Source organism: Coregonus lavaretus, assembly GCF_964263955.1.
Source record: "Coregonus lavaretus genome assembly, chromosome: 12".
In the NCBI taxonomy this organism is placed as follows: Eukaryota; Metazoa; Chordata; class Actinopteri; order Salmoniformes; family Salmonidae; genus Coregonus; species Coregonus lavaretus.
In genome coordinates, this window is record NC_139999.1 from 38851601 (window position 1) to 38879011 (window position 27411).

Sequence of the window (27411 nt, forward strand, 5' to 3'; positions counted from 1 at the left end):
AACTCTGGCCCCTTCTTGCTGGCTTCAGAGGTCCGACTAGCTTCTTCATGTACGACTTCCGTCACACTTGACGCGACATATGCTGCTTCTCACAGTTCAAATACTGTACCACACCCTAAATATCAGAGGTCAGTTCGCAAGCTGTGGAAGACATGTTCAGTTCTTTCTGATCATACAAGTCTACCCACAGCCACTACAGGTTGTATTTCTCTACCCATATAAATCTATTCTTGGGAACATTGACATCTTCCAGTCACAAGGCCCGCCTTCAGTTTGCGACTATTCAGAAGGTTTTCCATTAAATTCTCTTTACAATACAGTGTCCGACTTAAACTTGACAAGAACCTTCTCATTCAGGTGTGGCAGTCACACCAATCAGGTTGTGGCCCAAAACCTGACTTTATACCTAGCCACTTGGCTAAAACATGAACACAAAGGTGGATTGATTTTCTAGATGTTATTTATTTTAATTCAAATGATCTTCTTGAATTTGGATAGCAACCATAGGAGTGGAGTTGACTGCCGTCTAGTCAAACAGACCGAAGCCCATGTCGTCGTCCGAGCCCTCCTCAGACTCCTCCTTGGCCTCTTCTTTGGCGGCGGCTGGGGCAGCGGCAGTCTCTGCTGCAGCCACAGGAGCAGCGACAGCGAAGGCAGTGGGGTCAGCCAGGTAGGCCTTCACCTGGGAAAAAGGGGGTAGAGAAGCAATGTCAACTAAAATGTAGATATCTATGGATAAAACATGCTGATGGGCAACCTGGTGTCTGAGACCAAGGGTCCTTGCCAGCCGTGGGTTGCAGACACGGATAGTAGGAGACAGATCTGTGCAGGGTGAACGACAGCCCAGCACTTTAACAAGCTGCACTGTAACTTATCCTGCAGCTGGGAATCAAAACTGTGGCCTATTCAAAAACAAACAGCGCCCCCTATATCCCATGTACATGTTAGAACAAAGGATTTGATAGGCATAAGCAATGTGAACATTCCTAGCCTGGTGGGCAAGGTAGAGCTACAACCATTTACTTAAACAATTATTTTAGACCTAACGCAACTGCCTAGGGGCTAGGTTTTGTTTGTGGACTGTGCCAGTATTTGGTCTGTCATACATTTCAATACTATGTGGTCCAAATGTGGGTGGGACAACATACCTTGTCTGCCAGGGGGAAGGAGTAGTCAGTCTCCACGGCGACAGCCAGGACCCTCTTGTATCCGTTGATGATGGTGTGAGGGACAGAAGCCAGAGTGGGGTATCCGATCTCCAGACACACACTGGCTATGTTCCGCACACCCTGAAAGACAACAAGTTGGTCAGGTATGACAGCAACTTACAGCACTTCACTCAAGTCTATTCAACACATTTAGATTTGTCTGAGACCAAGCGTCCCTGTCAGCTGTGGGATGCAGACTAACAGGGATAGTAGGAGACAGGTTTCTGTGTGCAGGGGGAACGACAGAGTAGCACTGAACAAGCTGCACTGTAACTTATCCTGCTACCTCAAAGGCAAAAAAAAAGAAATCAAAATTTCCAGATTCTTCTTCCAATGGTTCAGTTGTCATTTTCAGAACATTAGATATGGAGAGAAGACTATGGAGGAAGGGGAACCAATTAAGACTTAATAGGACAGAGCTACACTTCAGTCAGTTTCATTTAGTACCCAGGGCACCAATAATAATACAATGGGTTTTGATCATGGACCCAAAGTGGCTTTACAAGGCATTGTGTATGTGCTTCCTCACCTCCAGGAACCTGGCGTGCAGAGCATCCTCAGTAATGTCGAGCACCTCAGGGCTGTAGACACTACCGTTGTCATAGACCTGCTGGATGAGCAGACCGAAGGAGAAGGGCGAGATGTTCAACATGTTGAGCAGCGTGGCCTCGCTGGCTCCCACCTTGTCTCCAGGCTTGATGAGCATCACATCGCTCTGTAGGGAGAAATTAAGGGATCAGATAGTCTAGTGTTTAATTTTCAGAAACACCTTTCATTGTTTTCTAGAGAAAAACTGATTACATACTAACCTAACCCTACCTGAATCAGTGCATTACACACACAATAGCCTAGCAACTTGCGCATGGTTACCTATTCAGCCAGCAACATATTTGATCAAATCAAGAAACCCTTCTCAGACAAATGCCTCGATGTCTTCAAGTGAAAAGACACACTGCTCTGGGGAGCTGAACCCAGAGACACAGAACGTGACCCTGACCCAGTGACCCCAGAGACAGACTTGTGTCCCATTCCGACTCGTCATCGTCTCATCACTGAAGAACCTCTTATTTTGATGACTGAACGCAATTCCACCATACCATTAGTCTATTGTAGAGCCCAATAAGCATAGACTGGCCGAGATATTGCCTAAGGACCAAGACCGCAGTCACCACACTCACCAGGATTTCAATAGTTCCTCTGGAGATCTTGGTGGTGATGCCCAGGGCCTGGAAGAAGGAAGTCTTCTCAGGACCCAGCCCAGTGTTCTGGGCTGGCACAGTCACATCACAGGGGGCAATAGCGCCGGCACGGGCAGCAGCTGGCACCTGAGGGGCAGAGGTTTGGAGGTTAGTGAACAATCAAGCTATGGCTCCCATTCAAACAAAAGTGCAGAGTCCATGGATGCATGCCAAATGACAGCTCATGAGACTGAGCAAAATCCATAGGAAAGTGTCAGTATGAAAAACGACTCAAATGTAAATGTGTCTGAGACCAAGCGTCCCTGTCAGCTGTGGGATGCAGACAGACAGGGATAGTAGGAAACTAGTTGATGTGTGCAGGGGGAACGACAGAGCAGCACTGAACAAACCGCACTGTAACTTATCCTGCATTGTCCTTCACCAAATGACACCATATCCCCTATATAATGCCCTGGTCAAAAGTAGTGTACTACAGAGCACCAAATTGGGATACACATGGACAATTCACTACTAGACCAGAGCACCAAACACTGCAGTCAGATAAAACATTCACCTTGTTGGCCAGTAGCATGTCCCTGATCTCAGCCAGGTCCTCCTTGGTGAAGACAAAGCCCACATTTCCCTTGATGTGGGGCAGCAACCTGTGAAGATAGCGACACTTAACATCTCAATCCAACCCCAACGGAAACATGAATAACAAGACTGAGAAAATACTTGTCTGAGACCAAGCGTCCCTGCCAGCTGTGGAATGCAGACAGACAGGGATAGTAGGAGACAGGTTTCCGTGTGCAGGGGGAACGACAGAGCAGCACTGCACACGCTGCACTGTAACTTATCCTGCTTTATAAATAGCCAATCCGGAGGCTTGAGATATCAAAGGCTAAAATTCTGCTAACTGTTGTATTCATGAATGCACACAGCAGTAAAACCTTTTGCAACAGATATCTATAACACGCTCATTTTACAACTTCAGGCTGTCCCTCATTTTACACAGATTATTTCCTTGTTGAATCAAATGTTATTTGCCACATGCGCCGACTACAACAGGTGTAGACAGTGAAATGCTTACAAGTGGTCCTCTGTAGCTCAGCTGGTAGAGTACGGCGCTTGTAAAGCCAAGGTAGTGGGTTCGATCCCCGGGACCACCCATACACAAAAAAAAAATATGTATGCACGCATGACTGTAAGTCGCTTTGGATAAAAGCGTCTGCTAAATGGCATATTATTATTATTATTATTATTATAAGCCCTTAACCAACAAAGCAGTTAAGAAAATAAAAAGTTACGTAAAAAAATAAAGCAAATAATTAAAGAGCAGCAGTAAAATAAAAGAACAGTAAGGAGGCTATATACAGGGGGTACCGGTACAGAGTCAATGTGCGGGGGAACAGGTTAGTCAAGGTAATATGTACATGTGGGTTGCGTTAAAGTGACTCATCACTTCACCTTGTAAATACGACCCTTGGTTAGCCTCTCAGGCCAAAATGTGTTTGCTGTGAACTTACTTCTCCAGGGCGGGGTTGTTCTCCAGGTGGCCGCGGATGGCTTTGCGCATCATGGTGTTTTTACCCATGAGCACCACAGCCTTCCCACGCAAGGACAGACGGATGGCCTGCATCTGCTTGGAGCCCACATTGTCGGCGCCGACGATGAAGCATTTGGGGTAGTCATCCAGCAATTGCTGCAAAGAGAATAGCAAAAGTGAGTCTAACAACCACTTCTAAATTCACTGTTTGAAGAAATGTAAACCCTCCCCCATGGGATAACAAGGAAGACTGTGCAAAATCTTTATTCAGTTGGCTACAATGCCGTACAAAAGTGTCTGAGACCATGCGTCCCTGTCAGCCGTGGGATGCAGGCAGACAGGGATAGCTAGGAAACTAGTTGATGTGTGCAGGGGGAACGACAGAGCAGTACTGAACAAAATGCACTGTAACTTATCCTGCTTTGTACATGGTCAAGCATAAGCTGGTTTATACACTTTCGGGCATCATTGTTCTTACAGTCAAAAGTGATCAATTGTTTCAACGTACGATGATTTTCATAAAATAGTTGGACTTCCACGTGGTCCTGTCTTCCCTCGGCATCTTTGCAGTGCTTCGAAGGATCGCTTAAAAAGCTGGTTTAAAGACAAGATTTTCTATGGAAAATAAAACTTTGTTAGACATGTAGCAGGTTCAAAACTAACGTTAAGTTACCATTACAGTAACCACCAACCTAGCTAGTAGCCATCTAGCTAAACTAGCAGTCACTACTCACCTAGCTAATACAATGCAAAATTGGACTAGCTTTAACTAGTAGCTAGCTGACATAGCAAATACCTATAATGTAGACTAGACATCTCTATACCTATATAACTAGTTAAGACTTGTTTTTGGACGTGACTTTAAAGTGAAAATATTGTACCGGTATGGGTAACAAGAAATGTAACTAGCTAAATGTTACGGAAATAATGGTCGCACATGGCAGTAACCCACACAGCGAATAGGCCGCACAGACGAAACACAATAAATTAAAAGGATAAGTAATCCTATTGATCTTTTAACATTATCACAGTACTGTATTGGAACGTAATCAACAAAGTATTTTATCAACCAATACAGCGAAACACATTTTAACATGTAATCACACATAGACTCAAGGCCGTAAAAATCCCTTACCTCGTACCAAGGACGCGTGAAAGAAAGAGAACCACATAGTAAGCGCACAAGCAATATACAGCACAAACAGCCAATCACAATCCACTACGACAACTATGGTCCACAGACATGATTGGCCATCTGTGTAAATCTTTTGTCGGTTGCTGGCCGTGGGTTCGTTCGTTTTATAACCCTGTCCACATCCGCAGAGCGAGCCAGGCAGGAAATGCAGACTAGATTGGGTACGTGAGTATGTCAAGATCAAAAGAAAAAAAGATGGAGCAAAACTAAAACTAAAGACCCATCCATACCTATCTGCTTATAGTCTTAGCATTCATTTTGTGTCGTGTGCATAGTAATTGAGACGAAACCAATGTGTCAGAAATAAAACAATGTATTTATTGGCATCAATCACATTTAATTAAAATTGATCAGCAATCAGGTACCATATAGCCATCCCAGAAACCATAACAGAGGTACATGGGCAAATAAAACAGGCAAGAAAGGAAAAAACAAAACCACATACAGTATTGGGGGGAAATAGTTCCTTTCAGATAAATTAAAGGGATCAAATGACAAGGTTAACTTGTAAATGTTTAAATAAAAAGGCTTTGATTTTCCAATAAAAGGCATAGAGTCGTCTGCGTAGGCAGACGGGTTGCTTCCCACATAGGTCTGGGATTTCTGAGTCAACAGAGAGGGCAGAGAATTAAAGCAAAGAAATGTAATAGGATAAATAAATGTAGCAACAATTTTTTTTAAACAAAATTACAATCCCACATAGGGTGTAGAAAAAAGAAGAAAAAAAACATACATATGGTGTAGAGATACACCAAAGTAAACATGCTCTCAAGCCTCTCTTTAAAGGGCCCCATTTGTTGCATTCCAACATTTGGGCTGGTGCCTAAACCTGTCGTCTTGGCTTCTCTCAAGGAATCTTTCCAGTAATTTCCCCTTGATTGAGGAACTGTACTGTCCAGGACTAGATTCAGGCAGCCTGGCAGCACTTACACCTGTTTTCATTGTCTGTGTCTCTGGTTTCCAAAGCATGGCTATAAAGGCTACCAGAGGGATATTTCACCAAGCTTGATCCATTATTTGGCACACTAACTTGAACATTCACTGAACAATTTAGGATTTAATGGCTTAGAAAGAGAGCCTGACTTAAAGCAGTCAATAAGAAGTAGTACTAACCCTTCTTCTGTTACACCTCAGTCTATGAATTCCAAAATTAAATTAGAATATTATGTTAGCAGCATTTCCTCATTAACCAGGCTAGGTGAAATGCCCCTCTGTAGATTCATCACGTTCATGTCAACACAGTTGCACTACTAGAGAAGCTCAAGGAATCTATGGCATAGCCAGGCTGAAAGTGCTTTAAAAACCCACATCTCAGGGGGTTGAAGAAACAAAACCGTTCCAAACATCACCAGAAATGGCACCCCAGCCTGAGGAGGGCAGACACAAAAATCACCCAATAGCAACATGTAGTAATTTTACATCAACAATTACTATACAACTTTAATCTGCCAACTATACTGTGCTGTGAGGCCAGCCTGTTTTACTGACACCCAATACCCAGAAGTGCATGTCAATAGTCTAAAATGGCTTCCCTATTTGTCTCTTCTTCATTTACACTTCATTGTAAGCTATATTGAGGTTGTATTCCAGGGGTTTGCCTTCAGCTGTCCAGTACTTTCACATCAGCGCATATGGAGGAAATAAGCAGAGGAGAGGAAGCCAATTTAGATGTTTGAGATCCACCCCAGGCCACTGGCTGGTCCAGCCATTGTTGTTCTACGATATCATAATGGCTTCACCAATCCGATCACAGCAAGGACTTGGAAGTCCGCCATATAACTCCACAGTGTTAAAGACATTGCATTGAACATTTGGCACTAGAAAAATTATCTTTATTCTCTCAAAGTGTTTAGAAATGAAAACTAAATGTATGCGTATATATACCACAACCAACATGCCAAGTGATGACAACTGGATTGGAAACCATTAAAACAAATATTTAGCATAAAAATATAAGCAACATGTGTAAAGTTAAAATCTCTGTTTCACAATGATTCACATATGCAACATTACAAGGTCACTTGAAAAAAATTAAACAGTGGATGATGAAATAAGTACAGTGGCTTGTGAAAGTGTTCACCCCCCTTGGCATTTTTCCTATTTTGTTGCCTTACAACCTGGAATTAAAATTGATTTTTTGGGGTTTGTATCATTTGATTTACACAACATGCCTACCACTTTGAAGATGCAAAATAGATTTTCTTGTGAAACAAACAAGAAATAAGACAAAAAAACAAAACTTGAGCGTATATAACTATTCACCCCCCCCAAAGTCAATACTTTGTAGAGCCACCTTTTGCAGCAATTACAGCTGCAAGTCTCTTGGGGTATGTATGTCTCTATAAGCTTGGCACATCTAGCCACTGGGATTTTTTCCCATTCTTCAAGGCAAAACTGCTCCAGCTCATTCAAGTTGGATTGGTTCCGCTGGTGTACAGCAATCTTTAAGTCATACCACAGACTCTCAATTGGATTGAGGTCTGGGCTTTGACTAGGTCATTCCAAGACATTTAAATGTTTCCCCTTAAACCACTTGAGTGTTGCTTTAGCAGTATGCTTAGGGTCATTGTCCTGCTGGAAAGTGAACCTCCGTCCCAGTCTCAAATCTCTGGAAGACTGAAACAGGTTTCCCTCAAGAATTTCCCTGTATTTAGCGCCATCCATCATTCCTTTAATTCTGACCAGTTTCCCAGTCCCTGCCGATGAAAAACATCCCCACAGCATGATGCTGCCACCACCATGCTTAACTGTGGGGATGGTATTTTCGGGGTGATGACAGGTGATGGGTTTGCGCCAGACATAGCATTTTCCATGATGGCCAAAAAGCTCAATTTTAGTCTTATCTGACCAGAGTACATTCTTCCATGTTTGGGGAGTCTCCCACATGGCTTTTGCTTATTTTTTTTCTTTAAGCAATGGCTTTTTTCTGTCCACTCGTCCGTAAAGCCCAGCTCTGTGGAGTGTACGGCTTAAAGTGGTCCTATGGACAGATACTCCAATCTCCGCTGTGGAGCTCTGCAGCTCCTTCAGGGTTATCTTTATAGTCTCTTTGTTGCCTCTCTGATTAATGCCCTCCCTGCCTGGTCTGTGAGTTTTGGTGGGCGACCCTCTCTTCGCAGGTTTGTTGTGGTGCCATATTCTTTCCATGTTTTAATAATGGATTTAATGGTGCTCTGTGGGATGTTCAAAGTTTTGGATATTTTTTTATAACCCAACACTGATCTGTACTTCTCCGCAACTTTGTCCCTGACCTGTTTGGAGAGCTCCTTGGTCTTCATGGTGCCACTTGCTTGGTGGTGCCCCTTGCTTAGTGGTGTTGCAGACTCTGGGGCCTTTCAGAAAAGGTGTATATATACACTGAGATCATGTGACAGATCATGTGACACTTAGATTGCACACAGGTGGACTTTATTTAACTAATTATGTGACTTCTGAAGGTAATTGGTTGCACCAGATCTTATTTAGGGGCTTCATAGCAAAGGGGGTGAATACATATGCACGCACCACTTTTCCGTTATTTATATTTTAGAGTTTTTTTGAAACAAGTTATTTTTTTTATTTCACTTCACCAATTTGGACTATTTTGTGTATGTCCATTACATGAAATCCAAATAAAAATCCATTTAAATTACAGATTGTAATGCAACAAAATAGGAAAAACACCAAGGGGGAAGAATAGTTTTGCAAGGCACTGTAAATCAATTACATATCAAAAACAAAAGCTCAAACCTGACCCACTGCAGTGATTTGGGATCAGGTAACAAGGAGATCTAGGTGCCATTATTGACCTGGTGTGCATCCCAAATGGCACCCTGTTCCCTATATAGTGCACTACTTTTGGCCAGAGCCCTATGGGCCTTAGTCAAAAGCAGTACACTTTATAGGGAATAGGGTGCCATTTGGGAATCACACTAGGTACTGACTGCAGATCAGTGTGTCCAGATTACCATGTGACTGAGGACATTTCGGGAACCCATGGTTAGAAAATGGCCCTGTTGCCTGAAATCCAACCTAGTGTGTGTGTGTGAATTAGGGTCCATTTATGTCTATGTCCATAGAGCCAGCTCTTTGCATATCAGCGTGAGCTACAGAGCTCAAAATCATACAGTGACAATACTGCTCCATGTCACTAAACCAAGTATGTTAAAGTCAATTTAATATTGTGATTGTAAGAACAATCAGCAGAAAATGCTGACAAAAATCTCTTCAACTTGTATTGCAGAATGTGTGTTGCTCATTAAGTCAATAAGCAGTGAGGTTAAAAACCAATCCACCCTGTACATTAAAAGGACCAAGTCTCTCTCTATTACTTACTCTTTAAGTATCTGAGGGAAAACACACACATTGTCAGTAGCTAAATGTACAACAAGACATTGCCCCAAGAAAAGCACTCCCCATTCACTCTGAATTAATTCATTTTAAGACTTGGATAAATGTGTGGGCAAATACAGTAGCAAATAAAGAGGCAAAATACACACAATGAACATGTTGTTTCTAAGCAACATGCTCCAGTATTTTGTCCTGTTTCCTTATAGAGGGAGAAGTCTAGCCTGGTTACACCAGACTGAACAACACTGTGCTCAGTTTGGTTGCCAGGCTAAGAGATGCCTCCCTACCCAAAGCTGATGAAAAGTAAGGGACGAGCAGAGATCCTCCGAGATGAGAGGTCCCCAACACTCACCCGAACACCCCCATCCCCTGTCCACATCAAGGGAAAGACAATATTCAAATGTACATTCTTTTAAAATCAGATGACATTAATGAGAATTCATATGAGATCGGTAGCGCAAAGACTGATCTACAGAAAATAGAAATGGAGAGTCCATAGCACATGGAAAAAAGCAGTAGTCTGGAGAGTAAGTGTGTGTGTCTCTAAACAACGTGTCTCATTTTGTACAAACACATTTGAGAGTTTTGTACAGTTCCATTGGAAAAATTAAGCAAACAGGGAAAATGAATTTGGATCTACTAAATCTATGCTGCTGAGCCGTCCTTGTTAGTCTATGAACATTTCCATAGGAAAAGTGTACAAAAATAGGACCCTGATATCTTGACCATACCAGGCTGTAAAATGGCCCCATGAGGGCCGCAGAGAGAGGAATCTGTGATTGAGTTGAGTGAGCACCAAGTGTTTGAACTGGTCTTAGAGAAGTGAAGAGAAAGGGAGGAGACGAGGAGGGAAAGAGGAGACGAGAGCTTTTCCTCTTCTCAGAGTTTAAAGTGTGTGTCTCTGTGTGTGTGTGTGTGTGTGTGTGTGTGTGTGTTTGAGATCAAGAGACAGTTTATAGGTGTGCATTTGTAATGGCACCGACATACCCCTATGACCTGACCTCCACGCGTCGGTCACATGATAACGCAGTCTACCATTATTAGGACAGGAAAATAAATCCTTTGCAGAGACCGTTGCTCCGAACAGGACATAAAAAAAGTCTCACACACAAATGGCTTCTCTCGCTCGTTATACATTTACAAAAATCTCTTTGGGCTCTCTTTAAACCTCATGCTTTCTGGAACTCTTAAAATATCAACCCCACGGCCCTCAAGGCTCTGTTACCTCCAGGTAACTGTAGGGGAGCTTTTCAAATGGCCAGTCTCATCTTAGCTACATGCACAGTAAGGAACAACTCTCTGCTTCCTCATCATAGCCACTGACTACCTTCTATCCCAGCCTCCACCTTTCGACACACACATCCACCCCGTGTCCTGATTCTCTTCCTGTGTACTTCTCCCCAGACATTTTAAAGCATTGGACTGGTGTAGAGATGGCTGGAGTTTCCACTATATTTCCTACACCTGTCATTTCCTTTTAAATTCATGAAGGGAGCAAGTGCCCACTTAGGGTAGAACGGTAGAGAATTGGGACACAGCATACACACACACACACACACGCAGGCACACGCAGGCACACACACGGCTGGGGAGTGGGTTAGCTCCCTAGCTGAAGAGCTTGATGAAGCAGCCCTGGCAGTAGGGCTTGTCGTTCTGCTCCTTGAAGGTGCCCTTATTGAGCTGCTTGAGGCAGAAGGCACAGACAAAGTGCTCCGGGTGGAACTTCTTGGTCATGGCTGTGATGCAGCGGCCCGTGATGGGCTTCTGGCAGCCGGAGCACAGGGAGCCGCGGCGCTCGTGGTAGTGGCCCTCGCAGTAGGGCTGACCCTCGTGCTCAAAGAAGCTCCCATTTACAAAGGGGGTGAAGCACTCCTGTAATGCACAGAGGTGGGAAGAGAAGGAAAGGAGGTTGTCACAAAATGGCTGAGGCAATCAATACTGTTTTTGGAAATACCTTTTTTTCAAGAACTATATGAAAGCTATAGGTAACTGCCAAAATAAAGGAAACATGAGTAAATGAGGGTTCTGGCGGCTCTGTTATGGTGTGGGGTGCATTTTCCTGGCATGGTTTAGGTCCACTCAAGCCCTTAGAGGGCAAGGTAAACGGCAATAATACACAGCCATTCTGAGTGATCACCTTCAACCTATGGTGAAGCATTTCTATCCTGATGGGAGTGGTCTCTTCCAGGATGACAATGCCCCCATCCACAGGGCAAGTGGTCACTAAATGGTTTAATGAGCATAACATTTGATGTAAATCATACGCCATGGCCGTCTCAGTCACCAGATCTCAACCCCATTGAACACTTATGGGAGATTCTGGAGCGGCGCCACCATCAACAAAACAACAAATTATGGAATTTCTCGTGGAAGAATGGTGTCGCATCCCTCCAACAGAGTTCCAGACACTTGTAGAATCTATGCCAAGGCGCATTAAAGCCGTTCTGGCGGCTCGTGGTGGCCCAACGCCCTATTAAGACACTATGTTGGTGTTTCATTTATTTTGTCCGTTACCTGTATGTCTCACCATATGTAGATGAGGGATAATACGCTTAGAATAGCACCACAGCACACACCCACTTACCCTGCAGACGAAGCACTCAGGGTGCCAGAGGGAGTTGAGGGCTGATATGTAGTTCTCCAGGATGGCACGGGCACAGCCTCCACATTTGGGCGCAAACATGTCAAAGTAGTCCTTCCGACAGTACGCCTTCCCATCCTTCTCATGGAAGCCTGTGGAGGAGGGGCAGAGAAGGACACTGCCTTAAGACGACAGAGAGAGAGAAAAGTGGAGAGGGGAGGAGAGAAAAGAAGAGAAGAACGACAGACAGAGGAGACTGAGGGCAAGAGAAGAGAAGCTAGAGAGAAAGGAATAGAGAAGAAAGATGGAAGAATAGAGGAGAGGAGAGAGAGGGGAGAGAGATAGCTTACCCTCTGGACCAAAGAAAGCTCCACACTGAGCACAGAAGAAGTGTTCTGGATGCCAGTTCCTGTCCAGTGCCGTCACCACTTTCTGTAGGGGACAAAAAAAGATCCATATTTTTCCTCAAATGCAGTTAGCATACAAAACATTAAGAACACCTGCTCTTTCCATGACAGACTGACCAGGTGAATCCAGGTGAAAGCTATGATCCCTTATTGATGTCATTTGTTAAATCCACTTCAGGAGACTTAAGCCTTGAGACAATTGAGACATGGATTGTGTATGTGTGCCATTCAGAGGGTGAATGGGCAAGACAAAATATTTAAGTGCATTTGAACGGGGTATGGTAGTAGGTGCCAGGCACACCGGTTTGTGCCAAGAACTGCAACGCTGCTTGATTTTTCACACTCAACAGTTTCCCATGTGTATCAAGAATGGTCCACCACCCAAAGGACATCCAGCCAATTTGACACAACTGTGGGAAGCACTGTAGTCAACATGTGCCAGCATCCCTGTGGAACGCTTTCGATACCTTGTAGAGTCCATGCCCCGACGAATTGAGGCTGTTCTGAGGGCAAAAGGGGGGTGTGCAACTCAATATTAGGACAGTGTTTTTCATGTTTCGTACACTAGTCTCTCTAGACAGACGGGTTGGCTCCCACAATGTACCAATGTTCCGGCTTACGCATCTGTATGGATGCAACGTCAGTTTGGCATAGAGGAACTACGTCACTGCCTACGTCACTGCTTTATCTGCTTGTTGCCCACATCCTCCCGTACACAAAATATTAGCTAGCAAGATGGAAATCACTGAGGTTATTTTTAATGAGTGCATTTTGCAAGTGGCTAGTTTGCATCAACTACTTTCACTTAAACCACTGCAAAGGTTTTGCCTGCAAATCGCGACGTTTTGACATGCCTGCCTCGTGATTTGTTGGGAGAGTTGTCTGTCTGAAGAGGTCCCTCCCCGGAACATATTTTTCCCCTTTTCGAAGTTAACAAGAGTCCGTTATTAATCCCAGACCCTAGTCACTGCTGTTGCCTAGGGTCTGGGTTTCCGAGGCTAGTTAGCAGCATATTGAATTCATAAAATCAAGGTTTTAGGCATTTTGCCTATAGCCAGCAGATGGCAGCACTACTATAGTGAGGCTGACGACAGAGTAGTAGAGAGCAGTCTGTCTAGTGAGGACAAAGTAGCGTGACGAGAGAGAGCAATAGAAAGAAAGGAGAGAGAAAGGAGTGATATGAATACACCACATTGGACCAATGAGGAAGCTTGTCTCCACTGTGACTAATCTGACCTATCCCGAGGCTAAAGTCCAGTCGCTGTACTCTTCCCCCTTCTGCTGTGGTGCCTCACCCCAGGCAGTGTGTGTGTTCATGTGTGTGTGTGTGTGTGTGTGTTCATGTGTGCAGTGGCTCATACACACGCTGCAGTGTGTCAGTGCAAGGATATGAGTGAGTGTTGACGTGCGGAGTGAGACAGAAACAGAGATAGGGTGTGGAGAAGAATGGCTCAAAGCTGGGTCTGTGGGATTCAGGGTGCCATAATGTGTGTGTGTGTGTGTGTGTGTGTGTAATACTAACGTCCAGGATAGGTCCGTTGCAGTAGTGGCAGCGTGGGGAGAACAGGCCGTGGTAGTCCTTCTCACAGTAGGGTGCTCCGTCCCGCTCAAAGAAGTTTCTGGAGCCAATCTCCTCTTGACAGTGGGTACACACAAAGTGCTCCGGGTGCCACGTGCGCCCCATGGCGGTCACCACCTGGGCACAGGGAGGGCACAAGACAGACGCAACACAAATCTAAACTAGGAGCCTCAACCTAGAATTTTGTGAATCTGGACATGTATTCATAAACTGTCTCAGAGTGGGATCAGGTCCCCCCATCCATGTAATCTTAACCATTAGGATCTAAAAGACCACACTGATCCTAGATCAGCGCTCCTACTAAGAGTCTTTACGAATATTGGCCCAAGGGTGAATCCTAATCAGAGATGTGCATATGACCATGCCAATGTCCCATTGACATCAATGCATGATTGATTTCCACCGGTTAATGGTGCATATCTCCAGTTCAGATTCAGCCCTCAGTGTGGAACAGTGACCTTCCTATTGTGGACAAAGTAATTAACCTTATTTCCATTACCAGCAAACATCGATTATATGGAAGAATGCAAACCATGCAAGCTGTGTAGGCAGCTCAGAACAACAGGGTGGATTAACCAATCATGACCACTGTTGTATTGACCACGAGCAGTCAAAATTGATCTAGGAATACATTCAACAGGGACCCAAAAATGTATGTAATAAGCACAGTAAAGGTGAATGTGAGTGTGTGCGTAAGTGTGAGTGCGTGAGTACGGCCTGTGTGTGTTGTGCATGTGTGCGTGTGTCTTCCTGTGTGTATGTGTGTGAGTGTGTGTGTGTGTGTGTGTGTGTGTGTGTGTGTGTAAGGTCACCTGTCCAACGATGGGCTTGTTGCAGGCCCCACACACTCCCTTGGCCACGGTCTGGACGCCCAGTTTATGGAGGTCTGACTGGAGGCTGCCCAGCATGTTGTCCAGCTTGTTGGCCTGTTTGGGGGGAGCCGTGGGCAAGCTCTTCCCCTGGGCCAGAATCTGTGGATGGGTCACACACAGACAGACATGTCAGAGAAAGAAACAGACGCACAGAAACACACACGCAGACATTAAGCATACACACTAACATATAGAAACGTACACATGCAAGCAACACAGTTCCACAAATAGAGATCCCTTCCCAATTAATGTTCTGCTCAATTCACAGAAAACCTAATTAAAGCGTAGAAGAGTCTCTCTTCAACAACTCTGCTGATTACATCTGAATGTAATTGCCCCTCTGGGATTAAGTATTTGGAATTTAACTGAGTCTTCATAGACAGCAGTAATTATTCTTGACGAAACAGAACACACTCTCCCTGGGCTTATGTGACGTGCCAAAGAAAGCAGTCTTTTTAATGGCTGAAATGGAGAATGCCACTGGCATGGCATGCCAGGCTAGAAAGAACATGTTCGACTCATCGCATAAAAGCTGACATTACATAGAGCACTGCAGTCCAACCCTGGAACTCTTTAATTGGACTACTGTCTCCAAGAGTAACTCCTCTTATTAGCTACCTATAGAGCCTATTGATTGTGTTGATGGGCAGAAGTAAGTTGGGAGGGAACTACACTTCTCAAATGGTTTGGTCATTGGAGCTTCCTGACCTAGTCAAATTCCACAGAGGGAAAAAATAGCCTGTCAGTGGGCCTACTGCTTACAAAAAAACGTGTGCGCACACACACCCACAGGGAAAAACAGTCACGTACAGGCAAATTTCACTGATGAAAGGCAACCCTCACTAAACATCCACCCTTCCATATGGAGTAAAATCAAATACCAACTTGGTTTAACCTTGATGAGTTTGTTAAAGAGGAAGGGAACGACATGGCCCAAGTTGCCGCCGCTAGATGTCATTCTCCAAAAACCGGGACAGTTCACTCGCCAGCCTGGATGTCATGCTCTTTAATCTCTACAGAATGGATTTCACACATCCTTAAAGAGTTCCTTCCTCATCACAACCCCTCTCCTAGACTCTTGGTGCAGCAGTGTTTAGCGATAGGGCCCAAAATAGATCTGTTTTCTCCACAAACACACACACACACACACACACAGTGAAGAGTTTTGGTTTTGACAACACGTCCACTGACACAGACCACTCAATACAAACCAAGAAATTGAGAAACAAAGTTGGTGATAGTGAGAAAATAAATAAGTGAGAGGCAGATTAGGCCAAAGAGAGAAAGGGAGAAATAGAGAAAACAGAAGGATAAACGAACAAAGTGGATTGAGTGTTCCATGCCTCCATTGGTGGGAAGATGGGATCGTACTCAGTCTGGCAGCCAATAGACACAAAGACCTTTGGGGGAGTGGGCGGGGTGGGCGGGGTGACAGACTTGGGCGGGGGGCTAGGGGTTTTGTGCGGGGCAGGTTCCCTGGGTGGAGGGGTGGGCTCTCTGGGGGTCGGCGTCCAGGAAGAGGTGGGCTGATGCTCCACAGGTGGGGGGGAAGGGGTGCGTGGCGGGGGAGGGATGGGGTCCTTGGGAGGAGGCGAGGGGGGTGGGGGCGGGGGAGGAGGCAGGGGCGGAGGGGTCTGCTTGACAGGGGATGGCTTTTTGGGTGCCGGGGGGGACTGCGGAGGGGGAATGACTTTTCTCCGAGGGACAGGCGAATCAGGAGGGATGACAATCTGGGTGCGGGAAGAGACAGAGAGCAAGAGAGAGACATCAAAGATGAGTGAAATTAAACCACAGGAAATAGAAAGCCTCAGTTGGGGCAAGAAAACATCAACAAGTGGTTACAGAAGAATACGGTTGAGAAACTGTTCGCTAGTCATAATCCATATGTGTGGTATAGAAAAGGGCCTTGGTAACGTTACTCTAGAATAACAGCACAAATCAAGAACAACGCTACTGGAAGGTGCTGCAATGAGAGGACTTAGTACTGGCTCCGGCCACATCACTGTACCTTGTCCACCACCGGCGAGGCCCGATCTTCCCGCGTGCGCTGCGGGTTGTTCATGACGATGACCCCTTCAGTGAGCCAGTCGTCTGACTGCTTCTTGCGTCGGCGCTCAACGGCGGATTCGATTCCCAGCTTACCCTGCAGCTCTGCGATGAGACAGTCCTGGGAACTGCTCTTGGTGAAGATGACAGGACCCAGTTTACGCCTCAACAAATGCCCGTCTCGGTACATGGGGTGCACGTTGGGCGTCTCTTTGGTGCGGCAGATAACCGACTTGAGCTACAGAGTTGGGTAGAAGGAAGTAAGGGGGGGGAGGGGGCATGGTGGTGCTTCCCCATACTTCCCATGACGACACACATATCAGGGGTGCTGCAGAGCCAGGCACGAAACACCAGGAAGCACAATCCTTCAGGCCAGGCCGGCTGATCGCAAAGGTCAAAGGGCACTCCACTCGACTCCATTCCATTCCACTATTTTCCGAGGCAGTCTATTTCACACCTGCTAGGCTGCAGTGTGTGAGCATGCTGGTTGATTGAAAACACGTAACAATGGTCCATTCTTCTCAGCGCAAAAACATACAGTGCAGCAGGTAGCCTAGCGGTTAAGAGCGTTGGGCCAATAACCGAACGGTCGCTGGTTAGAATCCTAGAGCCGACTAGAGGAAAAAAATCTGTCGATGTGTCCTTGAGCAAGGCACTTAAACCTAATTGCTACTGTAAGTCACTCTGGATAAGAGAATGACGTAAATGTAAAATACACGATGTGCAAAACAACGACTAGAAATGTAATGCTCCTGCAACACACAGGCGGACATAAAATGCAAGCAGCAAAACCGATGGTCTTAGATTCTTGCAGTAATGTCACTGTAGAGAAGCAGCTCAAGTCCTGCTAATGTCCTTGAAAACAGATTCTCAAACATGGTTCCACAGGCCTATATAAACATGTTTTAGGTTTGTCCCCTCTCCACTCAAACATTGCACAGAGAATGTGTGTAGTACCTAGCCCTGTGGAACACCAGTAGTGAGACCACATGGTGCAGATACAGACCTTCTTCACGTCACCTGGAAGAAGCGGTACTAGGTCAAATCAAATTATTCTCCCTTAACACCACTGGCTCTATTTTCGGCTGCCGCTAAGAGAGGCACAAGTGTCAAACACACGTTAGTTTGCAATTTCGTCATGTAAAAAACTGGCATTTTCCAACCTTTACACCAGGTTCGGCAATTTACCTGTCTAACATCAGCTTGCTGAGATGGGAGGGTGTGTTCATAAAAACAAGCGCAAAAGTGACAATTTTATGCAGAGCTGATGGTAAATTTGAAAACCCACCAAAAGCAGGTCTTAACGGTAACGCATGGATTTTGAGAGTGAAAGCGCAGCCTATCCAGCTATGACGCACAGTCCCCATGGAATGAGAGATGTGCCTTTTGTGCCGGTGAACCTTATATTTAGAAACATAAAAAAAACTATTGGTTTCCCTCCCATTTCATTTAATTTGATAAAAAAACATGCATAGCCTACCTTCCCCCTTAATCAAGGCTGGTTTAGCAGCTTCACATAGGTGTTTATTTTTATCCTGGCCTTGCATTAGCCAAGTAGCCTATGAATAAAGGGGTTTTAAATGGTATACTGAGAGTGCATTATCATCATCAACATATAATCCAGCATATTGACATGAGGTGGCAAGCTACACACGGCTGAGAGGTGAAGGTTTGCATCACTCTTGATTGTGCAAGTGACAAGCTCACAGATGCAAGTTGAGACGTGCAATATAGCTGTAAACAACACACAGCGGACATTTCCACATGGTAGGCAGTTATAACCCTCGTGACTTTTCGCTGACTTATATCCTTGTGCAGTTCACAATAGCCAACATTCTTCACAATGCAGACAATACAAACTCCATGCATCACTTCTCAGGTAAAACTTTGACAAGATGCCCTATATATTCAAGTCCTTGTGTCCTCATGTGTTCATGTGAGTCGCTCTCCCAAAATAAGAGCCCATCTCAATCACTTCAACTTGAAAATGACTAACAGATCATGAAGGAACTTGAATGAGCCTAGCCTGGTGGAAACAGTCTGATCGCTGCTTTCACCATTCTATTTCACTTCACTTATCAGTCTGTGCTTAATCCAATAGATGGGCACTTGGAATAAGCCAGAAAATGGACGGTCCAATCAGCATCCTCTCAGAAACAGTGGGTGGGTTTAGGACAAAAACCCACGTGGTCAAACTGTTCTTTTAATTAAGCCATCCTCTGATTGGTTGAAGGTGATCCCATCGCTGACAAGTTATTTTTGAATAATGCCCCATTACAGACAGACTCAAACAGTTTCCAAGATAAGAAATCCCAGACTTACACTAACTGTCAAAAGTTTGGACACAAGAAGTTTCTTCAAGTGCAGTTGCAAAAACCATCAAGCGCTATGATGAAACTGGCTCCCATGAGGACAGCCACAAGAATGGAAGACCCAGAGTTACCTCTGCTGCAGAGGATAAGTTCATTAGAATCGAATTGCTGCAAAGAAACCACTACTAAAGGACACCAATAATAAGAAGAGACCTGCTTGGGCCAAGAAACATGAGCAATGGACATTAGACCGGTGGAAATGTTCCCTTTGGTCTAGAGTCCAAATTTGAGATTTTTGGTTCCAACCGCTGTGTCTTTGTGTAGTTCCCACCGTAAAGCATGGAGGAGGAGGTGTTATGGTGTGGGGGTGCTTTGCTGGTGACACTGTCTGTGATTTATTTAGAATTCAAGGCACTTAACCAGCATGGCTACCACAGCATTCTGCAGCGATATGCCATCCCATCTGGTTTGGGCTTAGTGGGACTATCATTTGTTTTTCAACAGGACAATGACCCAACACACCTCCAGGCTGTGTAATGGCTATTTTACCAAGAAGGAGAGTGATGGAGTGCTGCATCAGATGACCTGGCCTCCACAATCCCCCGACCTCAACCCAACTGAGATGGTTTGGGATGAATCAGATGGCAGAGTGAAGGAAAAGCAGCCAACAAGTGCTCAGCATATGTGGGAACTCCTTCAAGACTGTTGGAAAAGCATTCCTCATAAAGCTGGTTGAGAGAATGCCAAGCGTGTGCAAAGCTGTCATCAAGGCAAAGGGTGGCTATTTGACGAATCTCAAATATAAAATATATTTAGATTTGTTTAACACTTTTCCGGTTACTACATGATTCCATTTGTGTTATTTCAAAGTTTTGATGTCTTCACTATTATTCTACAATGTAGAAAATTGTAAAAATAAAGAAAAACCCTTGAATGAGTAGGTGTGTCCAAACTTCTGACTGGTACTGTATAAGTGAAGTGAAAAATGATGGTGAACTTAGCGATCAGACTGATTCCACCAGGCTAGAATGAACCATCATCTGATAAAAAGCCAATGGCATTATATATATTAGTGATCATTTACATCTCTGTATTTTACTGTATCGGTTACACCTATCAGTGTGTGACACCACCAGTGCCAGGATACATGGGAAAGATGAAATGTGTCAAAGTGGGGATTTGGCCTCAAACTTGGCCTAATAAAAGATAAACCATATGGTGCCTTACAGCCTTCAAACTCGCGTGCCAGCTTATTTTGGGAGAGCGTTGTTGTGGATGGATGGCCTATTGGAAGAGAGCGTCGTACTTGGCCCGAGGTGGACAGCCTCTCCACGGCCGAAGGCTGGTTCAGGGGCAGGTCCAGGGTGGTCTCGGGGGTTCCCGGGCACGCCGACGGGGTCAAGCAGTCGTCCATCCAGCTGGCCTTGGTAAGGGGGGTCATCGTCCCCTCGCGCCCATCCAGGGGTGTGCTGTGCCTTGGGTAAGTCCTTTCCTCATCCTCCCAAGTCCTTTCCTTGTCTCCTGCCATGGCACAAAGCTCCACTTTGTCCTGATAAGTCATCTTGGCATGCTTCACTTCTCCCTCTGGCAGGGTAAAGTCGAAGGACAACAATCTGCCAAGAGTGTCCTCCAGCAAGGGCTCCCGACATGGCCATGTTATCCTCAAGTCAGGACATGCAGAAGGGGGCTCTGCTGGCTGAGCAGTGGTTTTGTCTGGCTGCTTCTCCTTCGGTGGGGAAGATTGATCAATGGGGGCTGACAGAGGAAGGGTGATTGTTTTATGAGTGGGACTCTTAGCAACACTAACAGGAATGGGGCTCTTAGCAACCAGAACTGGACTGGGGCTCTTAGCAACTGGAAGAGGACTGAGGCTTTTAGGAATTGGAACAGGACTGAGGCTCGTAGCAACCTTAACTGGAATGGGAGTCTTGGCAACAGTTATAGGACTAGGGGTCTTGACAACAGTCACAGGACTGAGGGTATTGGCAACAGGTACCAGACTAGGGGTCTTGTCAACAGTTACTGGACTAGGCGTCTTGGTGGTATTTGTATCCACTGCAGGACTGGGGTACTTTACAACTGGGGCAACAGGAGGATCGGGGGTCTTTGGCAAAGTGTGGCTTGTGGTGTTAGAGACCACAGTGAGGGACTCCATGTGGGAGGTCAGCGTAGTTCTCACGCTGGGATCAGTTTCTCTTCCCAGCTGTGTGTGGATCTGGGTGTACTGGAGGCTCTGGGATGAGGCCAACACAACGGTGGAGTCTGAAGCAGCTGAGAGGGGGGTGGAGGAGGGAGGGCAAGCGCAGGCATCTTCATCTATGTGGAGTTCTAAAGGAACAGGGGTACAGGAGGGGGACGTGTCACTGGGGGGCTCCAGCTGCAGATCCACAGGCCCAGTTGGGTCTCTGGTTACAACTACTGGGGAAGCAGGGGCTGCAGGTGACTTCGTCTCCAAGGAGGAGGGTTCTGATCCTTGACTGAGCAGGAGGGGATTCATACTGAGAGACAACTGAGAACCAGACTGGAGGACGGGCAGCAATGGAGCCGGAAGGGGAAAGAAACACACACACACACAGAAACAATAATAGAAGAGAGGAAAAAAAAGGGGAAATGGTTTGAGGAGAAAAGGGAAGTTGCCACAGCGGCAGAAATGCACCATGGCATATCAAATCATGACCACCTCCTCAATAAAGCTGTGTGAAAATTGGCATTATATATCATAGTGATGGATATAAAAATCATTCACATTCCACACTTATTAACTCACAGTGTAAATAACTTAGTATTGTGGGATCGATAAGGTGAATGGTAGTAAATGCCCGACACAGTCTAGACCACAGCAATCTACCTGTGTGAAGAACCCCCACATCAATGCCAAAAATCTAAATACAACCTACATTTTAAAAGTAACACATCCACCATTCATTTGACTGCACATTTCACCCTACAGTAAGTCCTTTTATCCCATCTGCATACCTCTCTTTCTCATCCATCTCTACACCCACCCATCCATCCATCCATCCAGCTGTCCATCCACCCATCCATCCATCCATCCATCCATCCATCCATCCATCCACAACCACCCACCCATCCATCGGTCAACCCACTCATCCATATAGCAGTTAGAGCGTTGGGACAGTAATTGAAAGGTTGCAGGTTCGAATACCTGAGTTCACAAGGTGAAAATCTGCGGATCTGCCCTTGAGCAGGGCACTTAACCCTAATTTGTTCCAGGGTGCCGTACTACTATGGCTGACCCTATAAAACAACACATTTCACTGCACCTATGCGAGAATAAAACATATATACACAAACACATATACACACACATATGTGTTTATGTATGTATATACAGTACCAGTCAAAGGTTTGGACACACCTACTCATTCCAGGGTTTTTCTTTATTTTTACTATTTTCTACATTGTAGAATAATAGTGAAGACATCAAAACTATGAAATAACACAAATGGAATCATGTAGTAACCAAAAAAGTGTTAAACAAATCAAAAAATATGTTATATTTGAGATTCTTCAAATAGCCACCCTTTGCCTTGATGACAGCTTTGCACACTCTTGTCATTCTCTCAACCAGCTTCATGAGGTAGTCACCTGGAATACATTTTAATTAACAGGTGTGCCTTCTTAAAAGTTAATTTGTGGAATTTCTTTCCTTCTTAATGCGTTTGAGCCAATCAGTTGTGTTGTGACAAGGTAGGGGTGGTATATAGAAGATAGCCCTATTTGGTAAAAGACCAAGTCCATATTATGGCAAGAACAGCTCAAATATGCAAAGAGAAACGACAGTCCATCAATACTTTAAGACATGAAGGTCAGTCAATACGGAACATTTCAAGAACTTTGAAAGTTTCTTCAAGTGCAGTCGCAAAAAACATCAATCGCTATGATGAAACTGGCTCTCATAAGTACCGCCACATTAATGGAAGACCCAGAGTTACCTCTGCTGCAGAGGATAAGTTCATTAGAGTTACCAGCCTCAGAAATTGCAGCCCAAATAAATGCTTCACAGAGTTCAAGTAACAGTAACATCTCAACATCAACTGTTCAGAGGGGACTGTGTGAATCAGGCTTTCATGGTCAAATTGCTGCAAAGAAACCACTACTAAAGGACACCAATAATAAGAAGAGACCTGCTTGGGCCAAGAAACATGAGCAATGGACATTAGACCGGTGGAAAGTTGTCCTTTGGTCTGGAGTCCAAATTGGAGATTTTTGGTTCCAACCGCTGTGTCTTTGTGAGACGCGGTGTGGGTGAACAGATGATCTCCGCATGTGTATTTCCCACCGTAAAGCATGGAGGAGGAGGTGTTATGGTGTGGGGGTGCTTTGCTGGTGACACTGTCTGTGATTTATTTAGAATTCAAGGCACACTTAACCAGCATGGCTACCACAGCATTCTGCAGCGATACGCCATCCCATCTGGTTTGGGCTTAGTGGGACTATCATTTGTTTTTCAACAGGACAATGACCCAACACACCTCCAGGCTGTGTAAGGGCTATTTTACCAAGAAGGAGAGTGATGGAGTGCTGCATCAGATGACCTGGCCTCCACAATCTCCTGACCTCAATCCAATTGAGATGGTTTGGGATGAGTCGGACGGCAGAGTGAAAGAAAAGCAGCCAACAAGTGCTCAGCATATGTGGGAACTCCTTCAAGACTGTTGGAAAAGTATTCCTCATAAAGCTGGTTGAGAGAATGCCAAGAGTGTGCAAAGCTGTCATCAAGGCAAAGGGTGGCTATTTGAAGAATCTCAAATATAAAATATATTTTGATTTGTTTAACACTTTTTTTGGTTACTACATGATTCCATATGTGTTATTTCATAGTTCTGATGTCTTCACTATTATTCTACAATGTAGAAAGTAGTCAAAATAAAGAAAAATCCTTGAATGAGTAGGTGTCCAAACTTTTGACTGGTAGTGTATATACAGTTGAAATCGGAAGTTTACATACACTTAGGTTGGAGGCATTAAAACTCGTTTTTCAACCACTCCACAAATTTCTTGTTAACAAACTATAGTTTTGGCAAGTCGGTTAGGACATCTACTTTGTGCATGACACAAGTAATTTTTCCAACAATTGTTTACAGACAGATTATTTCACTTATAATTCACTGTATCACAATTCCAGTGGGTCAGAAGTTTACTTGGGAGCAATTTCCAAACGCCTGAAGGTATAACGTTCATCTGTACAAACAATAGTACGCAAGTATACACACACACACACACACACACACACACACACACACACACACACACACACACCCTCGTAAAAATAATATTTCTGTAAAACTCACATTGCTCTGGACTTTGAAGTCAGACAGCGAGGCCATGAGCTCGTCGAGCTCCCGCGTGGCGGAGGAGGCAGAGATTCTGGCCTGCAGCTGGGAGGGTGTCTCCTCCTCCCCCTCCGTCAACTCCTCTACCACCAAGGCGGTGGGGCTAGAAATTAAATAAACAACAACAAACATTAGGTCATAAATTCCCACAGTCAAACATGAAAAACACACAGGAAAATAGCACAATCAGTGTACAAGATTAAACGGTCTTCCGGAACTTGAGGTGCAGTGCAATTGCGTCGCTGTCAATTTTCCCCCATTTCTGGGGATAGGAACGTTTTTGACCAGCACTAAAGCCTTCTGCATGCTTCAGTTCGGCTGGCGCCTAGCCGAACCGAACGAGTGTGCTCGCATATTTCTCAAAAGACCTTCTCTTGAAAAACGATAGTACAGTTTGTCCATCTTGAGACGCCGTAGCCAGTATACAATTCCTCAAAATAGTCAGAATTAATCTAAGATAACTCAAGAACTCTGTCATAAAATTTGACGTTTTTGTCGAGGAGATCTTAGTCGCGCAATTTTACATTACATTATAGTCATTTAGCAGACGCTCTTATCCAGAGCGACTTACAGTTAGTGAGTGCATACATTTTCATACTGGCCCCCCGTGGGAAACGAACCCACAACCCTGGCGTTGCAAGTGCCATGCTCTAGCAACTGAGCTACAGGGGACATCCAACTAAGATGTTTGGTGCAGTATTTCTCAAGTGAAATTACAAAAACTTAATTGAAGAATCCCTCCTGCTGACTAATCACCGACGAAGGGGCGTAGACTTCGGCTCCCCACTTCAACAATTTTTGTGTGTGCACGAACAGAGGAAAAACCCCTCGCCGAAGAACAAAAACGTCATAAAATGTCGTCATAATATATGCACAAACTGTTCCGAATTGATTCGGATGGGAAGCATGCGGACGCCTTAATCCTTACGTGGGGGAGGGCACAGAATTTTCTAGCTCGTCCAGAAGGCTTTCAACGCTGGGGCGTACATCTTCAATGACCCTGGTGGCCACGCTGCGCTTGGGCTTCTCCATGGTTGGGGGAGGCACCTTGCCGGCCACCGAAACCCCGTTCTCCTGCACATAGTGGGTGGTGCTGCTAGAGGGGAGGGGCGGGGCTGTCTCCTCTGCAACACAGAAGGAAAAAAAAACATCTTTACATACAGTATTCCCAAGTTTCAACAACAAAGACATAGTGCCTGTTAAATGATTTATGTACCAAACAGGGTTTTCTACCCGTGAGCCCTGGTCAAAAGCAGTGCCCTATATAGGGAATAGGGTGCCATTTGGGATGCACACATAAGGGTATAGCGTACCCTCAGTGGGGAAGGAGGGCGTGTTGTGCTGCACGGCGTTGAGCTCAAGAAGCAGCCGGTCCAACTCCGACAGGTTGCTGCCCAGGAAGGAGCTCATGGCAGCCTCCGCACTCTTTTGCTTGTTGGGGAAGCTGAAGGAACCAAAAGAGAGACACAAACATCAGTAACAGACATCTGATGTTCATTTTGTCTTGTGATGCTACACAAACAAAAGTGTAATGTTATTATTATCATTATTACCTGTAGACGTGGTCGTCTTCGCTTTGGGGTAAGGAGGGGGAGCTACTGCTGTAGGACTAAGAAAGGGTAGGTACATATTTAGAAGTGTAGTATTTGAGTGCTCTAGATGGGTAATGTGGTAAATGGGTGTTTGTCAGGGGTGTCCAACTTTACCCTCAATAGGGTCATGTGGGTACAGGCTTTCGATCATCCATTCATAGTCTTCACCAAGACTATTAGTTTAATCAGGTATGTAACTTACTGCCCACACCTTCCGTTTGGGTATGTACAAAGGTGTATATGAGTATGTACCTGTGTGGACGACCGGGTGGATTCTAGGGGGTTGAGCGCGGTTCCGTTCAGGGCCTCAGCAGAGGGAGGTGGGGGTACAGGGGGAGGAGCCTGTCCTCCCGTGAGGAAAGAGTAGGGCGTCTCGTCCGGCAGAAACACCGGCCGCTTGGAGATGTGGGAGGTTGTCGACTCCAAGTCCGCCAGCAAAGCATCTAGGAACATAAAGATTAAGATCCTTATTTTTTTTTTTATGCAGTAAGTGGCAATCTTAAAACCAACAGTTGACCTGGTGTAAACAGAAAATCATTGACAAGATTGACAAAACTCATAGGGAAATCCCCTTTGCTTGTTTGAATGCATCTCTCAAGGCGAGGTTTCGTTTTAAAACGTATGCTATCCTGTCCCTAGATCTCTCATCATCTAATATACCACAATGTTGCGCAGGACAGTAAGCCACTAATCTACTGTAGTCTCAAACGTAATTGTTGTGGAAGTTTATTTCCTCAACTGCAAACATGAGTTATGACCTTTGACCATTCATCATCCTCCTCCTCCTCCTATTGGTCATCAATAAGTACACCTGACAGTGTGAGGTCCAGACCCTTTCCCAACGTGTCCAAACAGCCAGATGGGAATAACATTTAGACTGTACAGGAGGAGCAGCAGAGTAGTAAGTAATCCACTTCACTGAATCATCTGGACTATGTCACCACTCAGCACCACTCCTTTGGTTACTCATTTACCCTGCTGTAGTACACTTACTCTGTTTTACCGCTCTGCTGCTCCCAGACTTCCACTGCCAAGAATAGAGTGTGAAGTGAACAGCAGCGACACGTGAAAGCTTTGGTAACTTAACATTAAAATGTATACTTTATTAAGGATTTATGGTAACGCTTTACATTAAGGTAACCTTTAAACAAACTATAAATAAACAGTTTATATACTACTTATAAACCTTTCATAAATCATGTGAAGTAT

At 45.0% G+C, this 27411-nt stretch overlaps 2 protein-coding genes across 3 annotated transcripts in view; both read right to left on the reverse strand.

The window, feature by feature from the left end:
- Positions 1 to 442: 442 nt before the first annotated feature.
- On the reverse strand, positions 443 to 5205 carry LOC311138738 (large ribosomal subunit protein uL10). 2 transcript variants are annotated; one of them, XM_084173541.1, is made up of 8 exons: positions 5068 to 5205; positions 4441 to 4547; positions 3913 to 4088; positions 2961 to 3048; positions 2387 to 2533; positions 1738 to 1923; positions 1149 to 1289; positions 443 to 682 (listed from the first exon to the last, which is right to left on the reverse strand). In XM_084173541.1, exons 2-8 carry the CDS (start codon positions 4492 to 4494, stop codon positions 527 to 529), a joined length of 948 nt encoding a protein of 315 aa, XP_084029667.1. In that variant the 5' UTR covers positions 4495 to 4547; positions 5068 to 5205; the 3' UTR covers positions 443 to 526. The 2 variants fall into 2 exon arrangements, with proteins under 2 accessions (XP_084029667.1, XP_084029668.1); XM_084173542.1 differs by having other exon boundaries at positions 4411 to 4547; positions 5068 to 5096.
- Positions 5206 to 8665: 3460 nt separating this feature from the next.
- Positions 8666 to 27411, reverse strand: part of LOC311138409 (paxillin-like) — a 50124-nt gene continuing 31378 nt past the window's right edge. Inside the window, exons 2-11 of the mRNA XM_084173080.1 lie at positions 26455 to 26645; positions 26164 to 26219; positions 25924 to 26054; positions 25539 to 25734; positions 24569 to 24713; positions 14836 to 14994; positions 13967 to 14140; positions 12388 to 12469; positions 12041 to 12189; positions 8666 to 11328 (exon numbers count right to left, since the gene is read on the reverse strand). Coding sequence (XP_084029206.1) covers positions 11062 to 11328; positions 12041 to 12189; positions 12388 to 12469; positions 13967 to 14140; positions 14836 to 14994; positions 24569 to 24713; positions 25539 to 25734; positions 25924 to 26054; positions 26164 to 26219; positions 26455 to 26645 — 1550 coding nt within the window. The 3' untranslated portion in view covers positions 8666 to 11061. The remainder of the gene's footprint in view (positions 11329 to 12040; positions 12190 to 12387; positions 12470 to 13966; positions 14141 to 14835; positions 14995 to 24568; positions 24714 to 25538; positions 25735 to 25923; positions 26055 to 26163; positions 26220 to 26454; positions 26646 to 27411) is intronic.

Excerpts from the sequence above, each read along its gene's own strand:
- LOC311138738 (XM_084173541.1), bottom strand. The coding sequence starts at position 4,494 with ATGCCGAGGGAAGACAGGACCACGTGGAAGTCCAACTATTTTATGAAA. Across the intron at positions 4,089-4,440 it reads ACTATTTTATGAAAATCATC|CAATTGCTGGATGACTACCC; the intron begins GTACGTTGAAAC and ends TTCTCTTTGCAG. Across the intron at positions 1,924-2,386 it reads GAGGAACTATTGAAATCCTG|AGCGATGTGATGCTCATCAA; the intron begins GTGAGTGTGGTG and ends TTCTCCCTACAG.